At 32.5% G+C, this 19,408-nt stretch overlaps 1 protein-coding gene across 2 annotated transcripts in view; it reads right to left on the bottom strand.

Moving 5' to 3' along the window:
- Window positions 1-2,744: 2,744 nt before the first annotated feature.
- The window catches only part of LOC142239201 (odorant receptor 42a-like), an 84,523-nt gene continuing 67,859 nt past the window's right edge, over window positions 2,745-19,408 (bottom strand). For both annotated transcript variants that reach the window (XM_075310969.1, XM_075310968.1), the window contains exons 2-5: window positions 10,813-11,080; window positions 9,815-10,576; window positions 3,174-3,531; window positions 2,745-3,110 (exon numbers count right to left, since the gene is read on the bottom strand). In XM_075310969.1, the coding sequence (XP_075167084.1) occupies window positions 3,021-3,110; window positions 3,174-3,531; window positions 9,815-10,576; window positions 10,813-10,880 (1,278 nt within the window). In that variant the 5' untranslated portion in view covers window positions 10,881-11,080 and the 3' untranslated portion in view covers window positions 2,745-3,020. The remainder of the gene's footprint in view (window positions 3,111-3,173; window positions 3,532-9,814; window positions 10,577-10,812; window positions 11,081-19,408) is intronic.

The following is a 19,408-nucleotide window of genomic DNA, read 5'->3' as shown; positions in this document are numbered from 1 at the left end:
TAACTGCAAATAAAAATAAATTATACCATATAGCAAAATGCAGAACAAAAAACAGGTACATTTTTTCAATTGCACTTTCCTTTTTGGTGTTCACATAAAACCACGTGCTACTTCTGAATAAATAAATTAACACAAAACACAGTAAATCCGTATTCTCCGTGCATTCCAAGAAACAATCAACACACGACTGACGCGCAAAATGAAAATCGTGTGTACCTGCTCAATGTTTTTATAAAATTCTTTTCGCTGCAAACAAGTTAAAAAATTAAATGGTCACGAAAAAAATGTAAATGATCTTTATGGTCATGTAATGGTTCTAGACATGTATATACTTAACCTATAAAAATACTTTTTTCCCTGTAAAAAAGTAAAAAAATTGAATGGTCAGGTACATGATTTTCTCGACCATTTAATGGTCTCAAATTCTATTATTTAAATGATAGAACATGTTTGCGGTATTTGAGAACCATTCAAATGCTTATTGCCACCATACATTTTTCTCCGCTCGAAAACTATTTTTACAAAGACAAAATACATGGTTTTCGCGGCAATTACATGCTCTAGATAAGCATAAAATGATTGCGGCAACCATGTCCAAACATGGTTTTTCTGTGCGTGCAGAAAACAGTATTTTTTCAAAACACGAATTTTCTTTTTTCCCATTTTTTTTCACAATAACAAAAGTTGCTTCACAAAAGACGCTCTATCTCACAAACTAATTAACTTACAGACGTCAAATTTTGACACGAATCATTTGAAGGTTGGTACTATATAAAAATAATATGCATTTAATACTAGCGACGCCATCTATGTGTCAGACCAGGGACTTATCAGCCAACCTTGTGCGAAAATTAAACTAACGAAATTACGAAATTACACGCTCTAATAAAAGAAAAATTAACTAAAAGTAAAGATGAAATGAACTTTATAACCACTTTTAATTCATAAAAAGACATACTTTTGATAAGGAAAATTTAATTAGGATGTGAAAAAATTTGAAATAATAAAGTTGCATTTGCATAAAGTTGAACTACAAATGCCGGTGGTTCGATACTCTGTCCAGGCGAAAGATTAAATTAAAAAAATATAAATTATAATTTCTTTTACATTGTTTGTATTACAGAAAGAGGCGCTAAGAAATAAAAAACCTCGTGGAAGTGGGAAAGATGTGAGGGAATATGCAATTATCTAGAAAGTTTTTTTTTTCAGTTAGTTTTTATGAAATTACTTTTATATTCTGTAAAAGAATCAACTTTTATCATTAAAAGTATATCCCTTTCTTTTAAACAAACTTCTTTACAGCGAAAAGCAAATGGGAAACTATATTTGTTTGTCTAAAATTTCGTTTGGAAGGAGAGAGTTATTTTTTTGCGTGTAAATGAACATTTTAAAAGTTTTTATCCCTCTATAGCCTAGGGCATAAAAATGCGCTACAGATCGTTCTTTTTTCGATCATACACTCTACACAGAAAAAAATATTGTCGTGAGGTCAAAGATTTAATGTCTTTAAAATACGAATGCATATTTTGCTTCGCATAGAAGACGCATTTCTCAAATATAAAGTTTTTTTCCTTGTCCAAAAGTAGATAAACTTTTCAATGAAGTCGTATTGTCCTTATAATTAAGTGATTTGACTTAAAAATGCGTATCATAACATGAAAGGAAAACTGGTCAACTTGACTTTAATAATTCAGAAAAATTCTTTAAATTTAATAAAATTGTCTTTAAATTTGTTGTCTTTTTGCATCTTGACTACAAAGCAAAAAATCTTTCAAATATAGGACATGTTTTTCAACACTTTAATTTAAAGACGTTTTTTACTTGAAACCTAGCAAAATTTCTACTGGAAGTCGAGTCTTGATTTGGAAAATAAGGTTGTCGTTAACTCGTTTTTAAAGGACTTTGATAGCATATGAAGAAAAAATGAAGCTGAAAAAGCGAAAAATTAAAATTTGCTTCCTAGAACCAAGTACACAAAACCCAAATTTAAAACAGAATTGTGTCTTAAAAGTATCCTTACCTGTATTCTCCGCTTCTTTGGCACGGAATCAGTACTAAATTTTTTAAAGTAAAGAAAAAATCTTTGGAACCGGCCATGAGTTTTTTCAGTGTACTTGGAACGAAATATTTTGACCTACACTTAAGGATTTTGGTATTGAATTTACATATTAAGACAACATTTTTTAGTGTAAAGAAGGTGTATTTACCATCTCATTTCTTATCGCCCCAATCATATAGATTCAGAATATTTGGTATTAATTTAATAATGTTAAAAGCTTCCTTTTGTAATGAAATATGTCAAAGAACATTTTTTCAATTCAAATCGACATTCTTATTAATTCCGATATTGCCATAGAGCTTTTAAATCCAAATTGATTTTCTATTTTTAAGTCATTTTAAACACTGTGCAAGTAGCAATATTTTATACTATGGACTCTAACATCCACAGTAATTGTGAAGAATTCCCGCAATGTGAGCGCCTTCTCTTTCGTGTGCTGGAGGAGCAGATGACGTTTGTCGTCGCTGTCATGTAATAATCTCTGTAGATTTGTGCGAGCCTATTCCAACAGATGTTCTCCCCCTCTTCTTCATTTCCACCCGTACATTCTAACTCTAGTGAATGATGTGCCCCTCTCTTCTTCCGTTCTAGCCAAGGATGGGGTATAGTTGAAGGTGGTGTTGCTAGAGAGGTAATGGTCAATAAATGAAAATATTTCAATTTCTAAACCGTGAAAATCAACAAGTTTTTCATTTGAGATTTTTTTATTCAATTTTCAAACGAAAAAAAGATTTTAATTGATTTGTTTGGTGTTTGAGATTTTTACGAGTGTCTTTGGTGCGGTGAATGTTTCAACGAATTTTCGTATATACTCGTAGGCATATCCGAAATATGTGCATGTTGTGAGTGAATGGGTGAGCAAGTGTCTAGAAATCTGAATTTAAATATTTTATAATCCATATCTCATAATCATAAATGTGTTTTATGGATCATGGGAATATCAGCCAAAAAAACTCAATGTTTACGCATCCACTCCAAAACTTGAGGCAAGACTTGCACCAAATCCCATCTGCTTCATCATGGTGTAAACAGAAAAGGCAAATTTAACCACCTGTGAATTTAGAACATGAAAATAAAGAGAAATCCTATGAATATGCTTGTCTGATTCACTTACATTAATGTTGGAATTCAAAGTAATGGGAAATATTTTCATGGCCGTTAATTGCATTGTCTTCTGGGAGTGTTGCAAGAAGAATGCAACCATTTGCTGATACCGCTCCTCCTCATAATACCAGGCTGAATGAAAGATAGCATGAGAAATACTGATACTGTCATCCACCAAACTATTGGCCAGATAACTACAGGGGAAGGTTTCGGCCAAAATAGAAGCAACATAGAAAAGAGAAGCTATAACCGCTAGAGTATCAGCGTAAAGGAATATGTGGAGAGTCGTGATACCCAATATGAGACCGATAACGAGGAACTGTACAAACATAGTACCGGATATAACGGGGCAGAAAATATTGTAAAGCCTGTGAAAAGAGAGAGAGAGTTACATTTTAAACACAGGGCATGTTTATAGTATATAAATTAACCCTCTAATGTCCCTTTTTTCTGCCAGCTGATAAATAATCAAGGTTTGTGATACAAAAGCAATATAACGAAACAAGAAAAATCCAGTATAGTGTTCGAACTTGGTTTCGTTTTTATTTTACTCATTTTTGTTGCATTTTGGTGTGTTTTACTTAGAGATGTCGTACGGGATTGAGTATTATAATTCCCGGAAATCGGGATTTCAAAATATTGAATCCCGGGATCTTTTCGGAATACCGAACATTTGTGGATTTTTTTTTTGAGTAATAACAATCTACATCACGAAAAAATACAGTACAAAAAGCCAAATTGATATACTTAACAAAAAACTTAGTCTAATTCAATGAAGAAACGAAAAACATGAACCAAAAAACAAAAAATTAATTGAAAAGCAATTTCATATTGCTATTGTCTTCAACAACAGATCTTAAGAATTTTCTTTATACTTGTATTAATTATTTTGTACTTCATCGTTTTAAGTAACTTCCCAGCAAAAAAAGTGTCGCCAAAAAAGTAATGAAAATGTTCTTTTTGGATCCGGAAGTGGTGCAAAATTGACGCAAAAGCGATGAATTTAACATGGGCTTGTCATAGGACGGAAGTACTCCATTTTAACAACCGTTGCACTGAATTTGCATCACTTCTTTAGGTGTGATCCGAATTCAATGTTTTGGATGTAAATTAAAAAAATCTGTGATATTTTGTCAAATAAATAATTTTTATAATTTTTAATGGATTCTAACGCCTGTCGGAAACGTTTGACCTCAAATATTTTCAAAAATTGACAATTTTTTCAGATCGGATTTAGCATTTTTTTCAACAAACTTTAAATGATTTGTATCATTTTATGAATTCTTACTCTATTTTTAACATATTTGAAACAAAAAAAGTTAAAATTACCCATTAAAAGTATGAAAAAACCAAGTTATAAAAAATTGAATTAAAAGAACTTCATGGGTAGTTAAAATAAAGAACATCATTGGGAGTGCATCTTCTGGAAGTGCTTTTAAAGTTGTGCCTTTGGAAGAACTTCCAAATTATTTTGCTGGGTTCTTAAAAATATTAAAGCAACGCGATCTTAGTTTATTGTCGATATAAGAAGCAGACAACTTCAGACATAAATTGTTCGATATCTTTAACAGTATTTGAATTTATGTCATCGTTTTCAAAGCTTTTAGATTTAGTCGGGCTTTTATATAATGAAACGTTTTCAGATTCATTAATTTATTTAGACTTTTATTGGGATCTTCCCTTGATCGAATCGAGTTACTAAAGTCATTTAATAATTTCCAAGTCCAAATGTTCAACCAAACCTATACTACAGTTTGGGTTCTTCAAAAAATTTAAAAGCGTTGAGTTACTCGTTTTCCTCTCCAGAATCATACCTCACACTGAAAAAAATATTGTCGTGAGGTCAAAGATTTCATGTCGTTAAAATACGAATGCAAATGCTTAGCATAGAAGGCGCATTTCTCTAATATAAAGATTTTTTCCTTGTCCAAAAGTCGATAAACTTTTCAATGAAGTCGTATTGTCCTTATAATTAAGTGATTTCACTTAAAAATGGGTATCAAACCATGAAAGAAAAAATGTTTGGGCTAAGGCCAACTTGACATTAATAATGCAGAAAAATTCTTTAAATTTAATGAAATTGTCTTTACATTTTTAGTCTTTTTGCATCTTGACTACAAAGCAAAAAATTGTTCAAATATAGGACATATTTTTCAACACTTTATTTTAAAGACTTTTTTTACTTGAAACATAGCATAATTTCTAATGGAAGTCGAGTCTTAATTTGGAAATTAAAGTTGTAGTTAACACTTTTTTTTGAAGGACTTTGATAGCATATGAAGAAAAAAAGGTGGAAAAGCGAAATATTACAATTTGCTTCCTAGAAGCAAGTACACAAAACCTAAATTTAAAAGAGAATTGCGTCTTAAAAGTATCCTTACTTGTATACTCCGCTTCTTTGGCTCGGAATCAATACCAAAATTTTTAAAGTAAAGACAAAATCCTTGGAACCGGGCATGCTTTTTTTTCAGTGCATGTATAATAAGTTCTTCTTAGAAAGTAAAGAAAGCTAGTGAACCATTTCGATTTCCCATTACCAGTAATGACATAAGCAGCTGGGACTGTATTTAATATGAGGATCGTATTTAACCTGTCCAGCGTTAAAGTAAACACGAATTACTTTCACAAATATTTCTGTCGTTAACTGAAATGAAGGATGGTATAAAGTATCAGTTCGCATTTCGTATTAGGACCACTTCAGAGCAATAGCCAAGTCAAAATATTGTAGTTTCATGCAAAAGCGAGTGGACTCAATAAAAAAATATTTACGCACAAAAATAGGGTCGTTTGAATTAACAGCTGCATCTTATATACTTATCGTACCGGATATTGATCTGATCGCACATCAGTTTATATTAGCCCCATATATACTGATCTTCAGATTTGTCTCGTATCGTATCGGATTATGAACCTTATATAATCTTACACCACACGGAAAACAATACTGTCGAGAAGCCAAAGATTTTATTACCTCAGGATAGGTTAAAGTGGCAGACCTATTTGATTCAAGCTCACTTAGACTATGCAGTCCACTGTGATACCACATTAACTAAAAGTACCTGTTACATATAGACACTTTTGGACCCACCAACCTAATATGAGCCTCTGCAAAGTATAAAGAACAAATGAGGATAAGCTGATTCCTGGAATATGTGCTAACTTGATACAGCCCATATCGCCGAGAACAATGGGATAATACTGTCAATCACTGCTTGTAACTCCGTCGGGTTTACAGGTCCGGGTGATTTAAATTGCCCAAAATTATTGAAAGCCCATCTTATTCTAGTTTCCGATACAATTTCCTCGATAGGAAATTACCGCTGAGCCTCTGTGGCACCGCCATAACATGGTTCAACCATTCGATTTTCGGGAAAATTTATGTCCAATAGTACCTCCAGCGTCTCCTCACTGGACCTTGTCCAATTTTCCTCCGATTTTTTAATGAAACCTGGAGCGGTTTCATTAAAAATCGGACTAGGGTTGCCATCATCTGGCCCTAGTCCCAATCATCAAGAGCTCTGGTGGACGTTGCCCTTAAAACACTAATGCGAATTTCGCTTAGCATAGAAGACTATTTTATCAGATATAAAGTTTTTATACCCTCCACCATAGGATGGGGGTATATTAACTTTGTCATTCCGTTTGTAACACATCGAAATATTGCTCTAAGACCCCATACAGTATATATATTCTGGGTCGTGGTGAAATTCTGAGTCGATCTGAGCATGTCCGTCCGTCCGTCTGTTGAAATCACGCTAACTTCCGAACGAAACAAGCTATCGACTTGAAACTTGGCACAAGTAGTTGCTATTGGTGTAGGTCGGATGGTATTGCAAATGGGCCATATCGGTCCACTTTTACGTATAGCCCCCATATAAACCGACCCCCAAATTTGGCTTGCAATTGCTCTAAGAGAAGCAAATTTCAGCCGATCCGGCTGAAATTTGGTACATAATGTTAATATATGGTCTCTAACAACCATGCAAAAATTGGTCCATATCGGTCCACTTTTACGTATAGCCCCCATATAAATGGACCCCCAAATTTGGCTTGCGATTGCTCTAAGAGAAGCAAATTTCATCCGAACCGGCTGAAACTTGGTACATGGTGTTAGTATATAGTCTCTAACAACCATGCAAAAATTGTTCCATATCGGTCCACTTTTACGTATAGCCCCCATATACACGGACCCCCAAATTTGGCGTGTGATTGCTCTAAGAGAAGCAAATTTCATCCGATACGGCTGAAATTTGGTACATGGTGTAAGTATATGGTCTCTAACAACCATGCAAAAATTGGTCCACATCGGTATATAATTATATATAGCCCCCATATAAACCGATCCCCAGATTTGAACTCCAGAGCCTCTTAGAGGAGCAAAATTCATCCGATCCGGTTGAAATTTGGTACATGGTGTTAGTATATGGTCTCTAACAACCATGCACAAATATCTGTCCATAATTATATATAGCCCCCATATAAACCGATCCCCAGATTTGGCTTGCGGAGCCTCAAAGAGAAGCAAATTTCATCCGATCCGGCTGAAATTTGGTACATGATATTAGTATATGGTGTCTAACAACCATGCAAAAATTGGTCCATATCGGTCCATAATTATATATAGCTCCCATATAAACCGATCTCCAGATTTGAACTCCAGAGCCTCTTAGAGGAGCAAAATTCATCCGATCCGGTTGAAATTTGGTACGTGGTGTTAGTATATGGTCTCTAACAACCATGCAAAAATGGTCCATATCGGTCCATAATTATATATAGCCCCCATATAAACCGATTCCCAGATTTGGTTTGCGGATCCTCTAAGAGAAGCAAATTTCATCCGATCCGGCTGAAATTTGGTACATGGTATTAGTATATAGTCTCTAAGAACCATTCAAAAATTGGTCCATATCAGTCCATAATTATATATAGCCCCTATATAAACCGATCCCCAGATTTGAACTCCGGAGCCACTTGGACGAGCAAAATTCATCCGATCCGGTTGAAATTTGCAACGTGGTGATAATATATGGCCGCTAATAACCATGGCAAAATTGGTCCATATCGGTCTATAGTTATATATAGCCGATCCCCAATCACACAAAAATTGGTCCATATCGGTTCATAATCATGCTTGCCACTCGAGCAAAAATAATCTAGCAAAATTTTATTTCTATAGAGAAATTTGTCGAAATTTTATTCCTATAGAAAATTTTGTCAAATTTTATGTCTATAGAAAATTTTGGCAAAATTTTATTTCTATAGCAAATTTTGGCAAAATTTTATTTCTATCGAAAATGTTGTCAAAATTTTAATTCTATAGAGAATGTTGTCAAAATTTTAAACCTTTTGAAAATTTTGTAAAAATTTTATTTCTATAGAAAATTTTGTCAAAATGTTATTTCTATAGAAAATTTTGTTAAAATCGTATTTCTATAGAAAGTTTTGTCCAAATTTTACTTCTATAGAAAATGTTGTCAAAGTTTTATTTTGTCAAAATTTTATTTCTATAGAAAATTTTGTCAAACTTAATTATATAGGTATTTAATGGGCCATTTAAAGTTTAATATATACCACGTATAGACTACGTGGTATATATTACGGTATTAGGAAGTTTTAAGATACCTTGTCATCGGTAAAAGTTACCGCAACCCCAGTAATTCGATTGTTGATGACAGTCTTCAGTAGAAGTTTCTACGCAATCCATGGTGGAGGGTACATAAGCTTCGGCCTGGCCGAACTTACGGCCGTATATACTTGTTTTATTTTTCATAAAGTTCATAAACTTGTCGATGTAGTAGTTTTGTCGTTATAGTTAAATGATTCAACTTAAAACTAGGTATCGTTACATGAAAGAAAGATTTGTTAGACTACGGTAAACTTAACTTGAATATATGTGAAAAATTCTTCAAAATTGAAAAAAGAAATGAAAAACGATTACATTAAAATTTGTTTCGTAAAATCAATCTTAAGATATTGGCTGCGTTAGATTGTGTCCATTAGGGCACTTATGGAAGTGCCCTCTATTTTCATTAGGAAGCTAGGATTTGTTTAGGATAGCAGACAGTGTTCACAAAAACAATCACAATTTTACTTAAAACTTTTTTTGTTAACTTAAAAATTGTGGCAACATTACAGTTTCGAACACCCTGAAAATCAGCTGACTAAAAACAACCCCCAAATTTACAAACCAGTGAGATGACAGTTTGTTTAAATTTTTAGATGGAGTTTTTAAATCGTGTTTTGTGCCATATATAAGTGATTTTGCTCAATAGAATTTGCAAAGCTTATACAAAACATTGAAATTTCAGAGTATTATATTTATATTTTATAAAAATCTTCTGAATTTGCATACGATCGCCATACAATAAGCCTACATAGAACAAATGTTCGTGTAAATTTTTCTGGTGTAAAGTGTAGTCCAGAACACCTTTTAAGTGTGACACCACACAAAAATTATACATGTGTGTACCAGAAAAGGCACGATTGATTTACTTGGCTTCAGCTCCTGAGTTGATTAAGCATTGGATATCCGTCCGTCTGTCTATATGTTATTGGCAGGATAGATGTCCTGCAATTTCTCCTTCTTCATGATATTTTTTTCCGAACAAAAAATAAATTATTTTGACCCAGTAAAACCTGCCTATGACTTACCCCATAATGTTTTTATGATCTATAACACACTGAACAAGAGCCTCATAACGCTCATTATTATCCAAAGCACTATCATTGCCCAGTCTAGTTATGCGACGTGTTAAAATATGCAAATGGGTCCTTATTATCGTTATAAATATCACGGGATATGAGTCCAATAGAGCCTGCTGGAAACAATGAAAAGAGATCATTCCATACTCCATGGCGGCCTGAATTACAAAACTTTTGGTATTTTCGGACCACTCGACAAATGGATTGTAAACCTGGTAAGGCGGTTTGTTTTTCATTATGGCTGCCCAGAATGTGCTACTAGCATAAGTCAAATATAAGGTTGCGTACAGAGTTATAGCCCGATTGGAGAAGGCAACGATTTTGCGTATTTCCAATTTGTCATCCTCTTCTGTGAGGCGGCGATCCAATTTATCCATAAATGTGGTAGATGCTAGCAAGCGTTTGTATAGGAAAAAGAATACAATCATCTTTGAAGAGGCCCCTATACAATTGACCCATATTTGTAGTGCTGTAAAAAATCCACTTGCCGTGAAAGTATCCAGATGCAATATGAAACTCATTAGGAAACCCATGGGCATATACAAGGTTACAAAGAAATTCACGAAGAAGGAATAAAGGTAGAATAGCAATTTGTGTTTTTCGGTTGGTAGATATCCCACAATTGTAATTCCTCGGAATACATACAATGCAGAGTCCTTAGTATCTGGTTGTGGACCATCCACTATGAGGTGAGCCATTCGGAAAAGTCGCCTGAAAAGGAGAAAATGCAAATATTGGATCTACTTTTGAGACTTCAATTGCGACACATAGGAAGTGGAAACTCAACATGGGGATTGAGCACTTCAAATATCAATTTACGTTCTACAAACCTTAATTGGGAGTTCAACAATAGATTTCATATTAATAGAATATTCATTTATTTATTTATAAATATTGTAAATGTAGCATTTATGATAAAGGAGTGAGAGTTTGCCGAATATACTTACATGCCTGTTATTTTTTTTATCAGTTGCCAAACCCGTTGTAAAAAAGGAACTTCTGAAGGATTGTCCATTTTCCTTAATGATTCAGATTTTTTTCAATTGAGTACAAGTTTTTTTAATCTTTCTCTCTATAGCTGGCCCTTTCCACCCTCAAACAAAATATTCCAGAAAGATGCGTGAGTTTGTTGGATTTGATAGTCTTTGTGTCTTCTCTTCTTCTGGGTAATGCGCCTATCTTCTTTCGTCAGAGGAGGATGGTGTTATTTTATTTCTAAAATAAATAAACAAACATAAATTCGTCGTTTTTTTAATTTTTTTTTTTTTTTTGATTTAGGGGGAGACTTCATTCAGCTACAAAACTAAATGGTTCTGGGCGGTTTTTTTTATTATCTTTTCTTCAATTTGATGTTGGGCGATTTGTTTATCTTAACTCAATTTCTTAGTTACCATCAAAAACGGTGGCAGTGGTGATGTTCTCTTTGTTGTTATTTTTTTTTTAGCATTTTATTGGATTTGTGCTTTTGTTTTCCGAAAACAAAATTCACTATTTGTATGTACATAAAAATAAATATAAATGTATGTGAATATATGCTATATGTGTATGGAACTGAGGTCCATGATTAACCCATTCCCATGAATAATATGATTATCCCATCAATGGGTGTAGTATAAATATGATAAAAAAAAAACAATTCCTTATTATACACAACTACAAATATATAGTGAACATTTTTTAAATTTAATTTTAATACACAAAGATTATATTTTCTGCAATTTCTAAATTTTTGGAAATTTTTTTTCTGTTTATACACTCAACAAAAGGTTACTTGGAACCAAAGATTTTGACCCACCAACTCAAAAAAGGAATGAAAATGTAGGTTTATTTTAGAAAATTTTAAGTAAACTAGTTTTCTAATTGCATCATGTTACAAATAATTAATACTTATGGTAAATTGAAGAAAATTTACTAAAAATATTAATTATTTTTGGTGTTTCAGAAAATATAATTGCACCCAGAAAAAAGGGGCTCTACACGCACAGAAAACCCATGTTTGGACATGGTTGCCGCATCCATTTAATGCTTATTTAGAGTATGTAATTGTCGCGAAAACCATGTATTTTGTCTTTGTAAAAATAATTTTCGAGCGGAGAAAAATACATGTTGGCAATAAGCATTTAAATGGTTCTCAAATGCCGCAAACATGTTCTATTATTTAAATGATAGAATTTGAGACCATTATATGGCCAGGAAAATCATGTACCTGACCATTCAATTGTTTTTACTTTTTTGCAGAGAAAAAAGTATTTTTATAGTTTACGTATAGACATGTGTACAACCATTACATGGCCATAAAGACCATGTACATTGTTTTCGTGACCATTTAATTTTTTAATTTTTTTGCAGCGACAAGAATTTTATAAAAAAACATTGAGCAGGTACACACGATTTTCATTTTGCGCGTCAGTCGTGTGTTGATTGTTTCTTGGAATGCACGGAGAATACGGATTTACTGTGTTTTGTGTTAATTTATTTATTCAGAAGTGGCACGTTGTTTTATGTGAACACAAAAAAGGAAAGTGTAATTGCAAAATGTACCTGTTTTTTGTTCTGCATTTTGCTATATGGATCATTTATTTTTATTTGCAGTTACATGATGTCTGCGTTTGTACATTTGATGGGCACGATGTAAATATGGAATAATTACTTATTGTTGAAATTGAAATAAAATAGAGTGTGTAAAAATATATGATGTTTGCTTGAACGGCATTATAAATACAAATAAACAATGAATAAGTTTATAAATGAATAAATACAAACAAATAAATTTAATTTTGTGTTTTCTTTTCTCAAGTGGCGTCCTTTTTTCGACGATGAAAAAAGTTTTTTCATAAAGATCAAAACATTTTAAGTTGTGACCATGTTCTTTTAACTAGAAGAAAAACATTTTTAATGAATACCATAACATTTTAAATCGTGACCATTGTCTTTTCATTCAAACAAAATTCTTTTTATCAATATAATAACATTTTAGATGAGGACAATTGTATTTTTCTTAGAACCATGTTCACTGAACCAACATGGTTGCAGGTTAAAATGTTACATGGTCGCCGCAAAAATAGCTGCTATCATATTATTTTGCTCTTCGAATATGATTGTGACAATCATGTTTCTTCTCTGCGTGTAATGCCAACTGAACTTTATTCTAGTTCATGAAGATTAGTTGATTTTAGTTAAATTTTGCACAATATGAGTAAATGTTCCTTATATGAATATTTTTTTTGCTAACTTTAATGACGTGAACCAAAAATAAGAAAAAAAAGTTGTATACAAACATAGTGCACAATTTTATTAAAAAATAAAAAAGTTAATATTTTCCTAAAATGGCAGAAGTTTGCCTAAATCGAGTTCATAAGTCTCTCAAATGAGTAAATTTTACTAAAATTGTACCTGTCTCGAACTTCGTACAGCGCTAAAGACATTTTAACAATTTTTAAAACCAATTTTTTCTTCCAACATATGAAATTTTCTTAAACAACAGAAAAAAATTAATTATTTTTAAAAAATTTTCTTCAATTTGACAAAAAGTATTTACTTATTTGAAACATGTTGCAATTAGAAAACTAATTTAGTTAAAATTTTCTAAAATAAACCTACATATTCTTCCACGGAGGGGTCACTTTTTTTTGGGTGTGGATTTAAAAATTGTTCAAAAGTTTTTAGCATTATACAAAGTTCAAGGCAGGTACAATTTTAGTAGAAAATGTGAACTGTTTTATTTTTTTAGTAAAATTGTGCACATTTTACTCATTTTTAGTTCAAGCCATTCAAGTAAACAAAAAATTATTCAAATAAGGAACATTTGTTCACATTGGGCACAATTTACCTAAAATCAACTAATTTTCATGAACTAAAATAGAGATACGTTGGCATTAGCACCCCTTGTTTTGAGTGTCCCTTAAGGATTTTCGTATTGATTCCGAGCCAAAGATGCGGCTTCTTTAATATAAGGACTTTTGTAGGGACCCTTGTAGCTCTAAATCAAGAATCTATAAAATTACAATTAGAATACAGATCTCATTTATGAAATTTTCATTCTTTTTTGCGATATATTAATACAGTAATTCACATAGAAGCAAATGACAATTTAACAATCCAAATACTTCCAAGTAAAACATGTTTTCCAAACAAAACTTTAAATTTCCAGATATTACTTCTCGGGTGAAAAACTACAGATTTAAGATTTCAAATCAAGACGTTATTTTATAATTTTCTTGCACACTTACGAGATGTTAACGATTCCCCTAAAACTCAAACAAAAATGATTCTTATAAATCCAGAATCTTACATAGTCTTCATAGGTAAAATCTTTAAATTTATCTTCGGGAAGTGTACTGGTTGAACTGCTCTGATTGATCTGTCCTCAAACCCCAATGCAATTTCAAAGGAAAACCTAATATTTGATTCATAGGTTAGGTCAGGTTAGGTTAAAGTGGCAACCCGATTAAATTTCAGGCTCACTTAGACTATTCAGTCCATTGTGATACCACATTTAACTAAAAGTACCTATTACATATGGGCACTTCTAGTCTTAACCACTGAACCTTCTCTATTATTTACTATTGTGGAACCAACCAGATTGCTCCAAAAACATTAACAAACTGCTTAAGTTAACGTTTTCCAGGTCCGCCAGTAATCTAAAGTTATATGCTCCTAAAATTCGCTTACGCCTTACACAAAAAGCAGGACACTCACACAAGAGGTGTTTAATTGATTCCTTTTCCTCCACATCATGACAGCTTATACAATAGTCATTATACTTCGCACCTATAATTTTTGCAAATTCGCCTATCAAGCAGCGACCCGTTATAGCAGATATCAGGAGTGCTATCTGACGCCTTGAGAACACTAGCATATCTAGTGTGCGGTTTAAGTTGAAATGGGGCCATATTAGCTTGGTGTCGTTACAACCCTTGCAATTCTCCCATCGAATATTGGCCATCATAACAGCCTTCTCACGCAGTAAGAGCTTGCAGGTGGCCAGAGGCATACCAACAGATTCTAGTTCCCCTGGAATATGTAAGGTAGTTCCTAGCCTTGCTAACACATTTGCTTCGCAGTTCCCCCGTATGTTCCTATGGCCAGGCACCCATATTATGTGAATATGATTTCATGGTGGTGGGTATTTCAGATTCGGTCCGGCCGAACTTACTGCTGTATATACTTGTTTTTTTCTTGATTCGTCAAATACAAAAGGATCTTCATGAAAAATAACGTAATGACAAACATTATTTTCCTCTGTTACCCAGCAAAAAAAGCGTTACCAAAAAAGTAATGAAAATTGTCTTTTTGGATTCGGAAGTGGTGCAAAATTGACGCAGAAGCGATGAATTTAACATGGGCTTGTCATAGGACGGAAGTCCTCCATTTCAACAGCCGGTGCACTGGATTTGCATCACTTCTTTAGGAGTGATCCGAATTCAATGTTTTGGATATAAATTAAAAATGTCTGTGACATTTTGTCAAATAAATAATTTTTATAATTTTTTATAATTTTTAATGGATTCTAACGCTTGTCAGAAACATTTGATCTCAAATATTTTAAAAAATTCACAATTTTTTCAGATTATATTTAGCATTTTTGTCGAAAAAATTTAAATGATTTGTAACATTTTGTGAATTCTTACTCTGTTTTTAACCTATTTGAAACAAAAAAGTTAAAATTACCCATTAAAAGTATGAAAAAACCAAGTTATAAAAAAACTTAATTAAAAGCACTTCCTGGGTAGTTAAAATAAAGAACATCATTGGGAGTGCATCTTCTGGAAGTGCTTTTAAAGTTGTGCCTTTGGAAGAACTTCCAAATTTTTTGCTGGGTAGTTAAGCTACACTTGTAGTTTAGTCAATGCATGGTTTTTAGCTGAAATCAAATGCTTAAATAACAAAACCAACAATAACAAAACAAAACGAATGAAAAAAGAGGAAACACGTTCAAAATAAACCCAGCCAACTGCACTCAAATCGATGATTTGACAGTGGCATAGGAAAAAAGATATGTTTGTACGAATTTATTTCGGCTAACATGCAAAACCTTTTTTCGGAAGGTTCAAGTGTGGTTCATTGTTGGGTTTAATGAACTGCCTGAATTTATTCGGATAATTGGTTGATAGTTTTGCTGCAAGTAGATGATGCTGATGAGGAATGTGTAATTTTTGGAATATATGTAAAAATAAATGTAAAAAAAAATTTCCATTCTCCTTCCAGGCGAAAGGTAAAAGTTAAATAATTTATAAAATTGAATAATTTCTTCAACATTGTTTGAATTACAGAAAACGGTGCTAAGAACTAAAAAACCTTGTGGAAGTGAGAAAGACGTGAGGGAATATGCAATTAGGCAGAAATAATTTTTTTGAGCACAATATTATTTGGGAGAAAATTCTTCCTAGCATATAATGATTCCAAACATATAATATATTCACATAAAACAAACATAATGATTCCCATAGAACATTTTAAGATACCCAGAAGAAAATAATCGGGTAAAACTAGAAGTGCCCATATGGAATAGGTACACGGATAAAAAAGACTGTTTTTCATATGTTTGGCTATAAACATTATATGTTTGGAACACAAATTTTTAAACACAATATTTTTGAGTGCAAGCATATAATGTTCATAAACTAGCATAACATGTTTGGGACATATATGTTAATATGTTAGAACATATTATATTTGGGACATAAAATGTTTGTAAATATAATATGCTTAGATGCAAACATATATTAATTTAGAAATAGCCTATAAACATATATGTGTTTAGTAGCTTGGAGCGCTATTTAACAGGGAGCGATATTGAATTAAGTTGGTGGTTGTTGCTTGTTATTACAAAATTAACATTTTATTTTCCCTTGGGCAATTGATCAGCTACTTCTGTGATCCTTACAAACTGTGTGGTCCGATGTTCGAATCCCCGTCCGGCAAAAGGTAAAATTAAAATAAAAAAATCATACAATTGAATAATTTCTTCTACAATGTTTGTATTACAGAAAAAGGTGCTAAGAACTAAAAAATCTCGTGGAAGTGAGAAAGATGTGGGGAATATACAATTAGGCAGAAACAAAATTTTGAGCATTCAGGTCGAAAACCTATGTTGTTAGCACCTATATTACCTTTTTTTTCATAATTAATTATGATTGTAAATATAAAAATAAATACATAAAATTTTGAGCACAATATTGTTTGGGAGAATTTTTTTTAAGCATATAATATTTTTGGGTGCAAAATGCTTCCAAACATATTATATGTTCACATAATAACATATTGTTTTTTGGAAGACAACATTATTGAATTTGAATGCAAAAATACAAAATGTTTGGAACTTAGACTACCCAAACATATATTGTTTAGACCAATATGCTTTCAAACATATTATATATTGGAAGAGATCAAACATATAAATGTTTGGACAATACCCAAAAATGTATATGCTTGAAGCAAAATATGTTTGGGAGTATATGTTACAGAAGCGATTTTTTGTGAGCGTGTACTTTTAGTTAACCCTTATACTACGTTGGGTATTATGCCGTATTTTTCATCACCGAATTTCTTACTTTTGGATTATAATTAAAAGTTCTTACTACTCAGCATGAATTGAGCATATGTTACCAATTAATGCACTGAGTGATAGAAATTGTTAATTATATTCGAACAGTAAGATATGCGGTGTTGAAAAATACGCTATGGGCCATCAAATGACCCCAACGTAGTATAAGGGCTAATGTGGTATCACAATGGACTGAATAGTCTAAGTGAGCCTGAAAACAAATCGGGCTGCCACTTTAACCTAACCTACCCAGCGTTAACGATGTGCCACTTTAGTGGCAATTTTTTTTGGCTGTTGCCACTTTTATGTCACTTTTTTCTTGTGCCACTAACCCCCATTTTCAGGAAGCTCCGTTAGTGCTACGTTAGCTAACGAACTTTTAAACCGTACTATGGACATGTCTGTCATCTTGTCTATATATTCCATATGCCAGTTAGGAACTTAACTGCTAAAAAACTTTCAGTTAAAGTTAACCGGAGAAAAGATATTTCGATTTTACTTTCTGTTAACTGGAGATACATGAAAATGGCCGTAAATGTGATACTTTTTGCGAATTTGTGCCACTTTTCCAATAAGTTCCACTTTTCAAAAGTTTAAATTTTAAGGGAAGTTAACATCATAAAGAGACGCATTATCCAGAAAATTTAATATTGTGCACCAACTATTTTTATGTTAGCCTGATATCAATGCAGGCTGGTTCAATTTCCAAATCATTTAAACTAGAAGTTATTACAATATTTATTCGAGCTTATTGGACAGGAAGATTAAGGGAATTGACATCATTAAGTTACTGAAAAGAAAATGCCAACTATAAACAGCTATCGTCCATTAATCCAATTCAATTTAGGTTATGTCAAATTTATTGTAGCGTTAAATATCGTTTCTATGATGATATGATAATTAAGAAAATTTTTAAATTTTGTAGTGCGGCTGCAAAGAATAAAAGATGACTAATTGTTCCAGTTCGACAGAATATAATTCTGATATAATATATTTAACAAAAAATATTCTATTACAAACCCTACGGGAAATGGATCAACCACGGGACCAGTACAAGACTAGCCCGGTCACTTTAACATAGGTTTGCCAATGACGGGATAAATTTACACTTTAGGACACGTCCTGGACGATATCACGCCCTGGGACAATTTAGTAGGAGCACCCCATAGACAGATCCTCATAAATCAGTATCGGACAAACTCTTAGGAATTAATTTCATTTTGGGCATCCGAATCGCAACGGAAATAAAAAAGTTTTGAATACGTTTAACAATAGGTTTTTCTGATAATTCCATTCCACTAAATGTTTGGATCCAATAAGATTTTAGGTATGGAAAAAAATAAATTATGAATATTTAAAAATTGTGATAAACTGGAGTGCCGATACCAGTCCTGTGATAGGCCCGTCAGTGGCAATTTGTACCAAATTCCCGTAGGGAATATACATAAATTAAAAAAAGAGTTATATTAAAATTTGTTATTTCCAAGATATCGACTATAACAATTCTTTGTATATTAAAGAAATTACGAAAATATACATAGGCCACGAAGCCAAATAACAAATTAATTCAGAAAGCATCCCTGAAACTGGTATTACTACAGTTAAAACTAATATTCTAAAATTTTACCCTAAAATTGATTAAAAGGCCCGATGATTTTATAAACTCTTAAAAATTAATTTTAATGATTTCGCAAAATATATTTTAACTTTACCTCATAACAGTATCTATTTTTTGTATAAGTTTTTTGGTATAAGCTAATAAAAAGAATGTGGCATTTAAAAAAAATTGCGCCACTATTTTCGACGTTTGCCACTTTTTGAAAATTCCCAACGGTAACACTGAACCTACTCATTATTATGTCAAATCACTTAATTGTAAGGACAAAACGACTACATTGAAAAGTTCATCGACTTTTGAACATCGGAGAAATGCGTCATCTACACCCAGAGAAGGAATATGATCACCTCAAACATGTTTTAAGAGCAAAATGTTATTT

Source organism: Haematobia irritans, chromosome 5 (genome assembly GCF_050003625.1).
Source record: "Haematobia irritans isolate KBUSLIRL chromosome 5, ASM5000362v1, whole genome shotgun sequence".
Classification (NCBI taxonomy): domain Eukaryota; kingdom Metazoa; phylum Arthropoda; class Insecta; order Diptera; family Muscidae; genus Haematobia; species Haematobia irritans.
The sequence above is the reverse complement of the archived record's forward strand: the minus strand, read 5'-3'. Positions and strand labels throughout refer to the sequence as shown.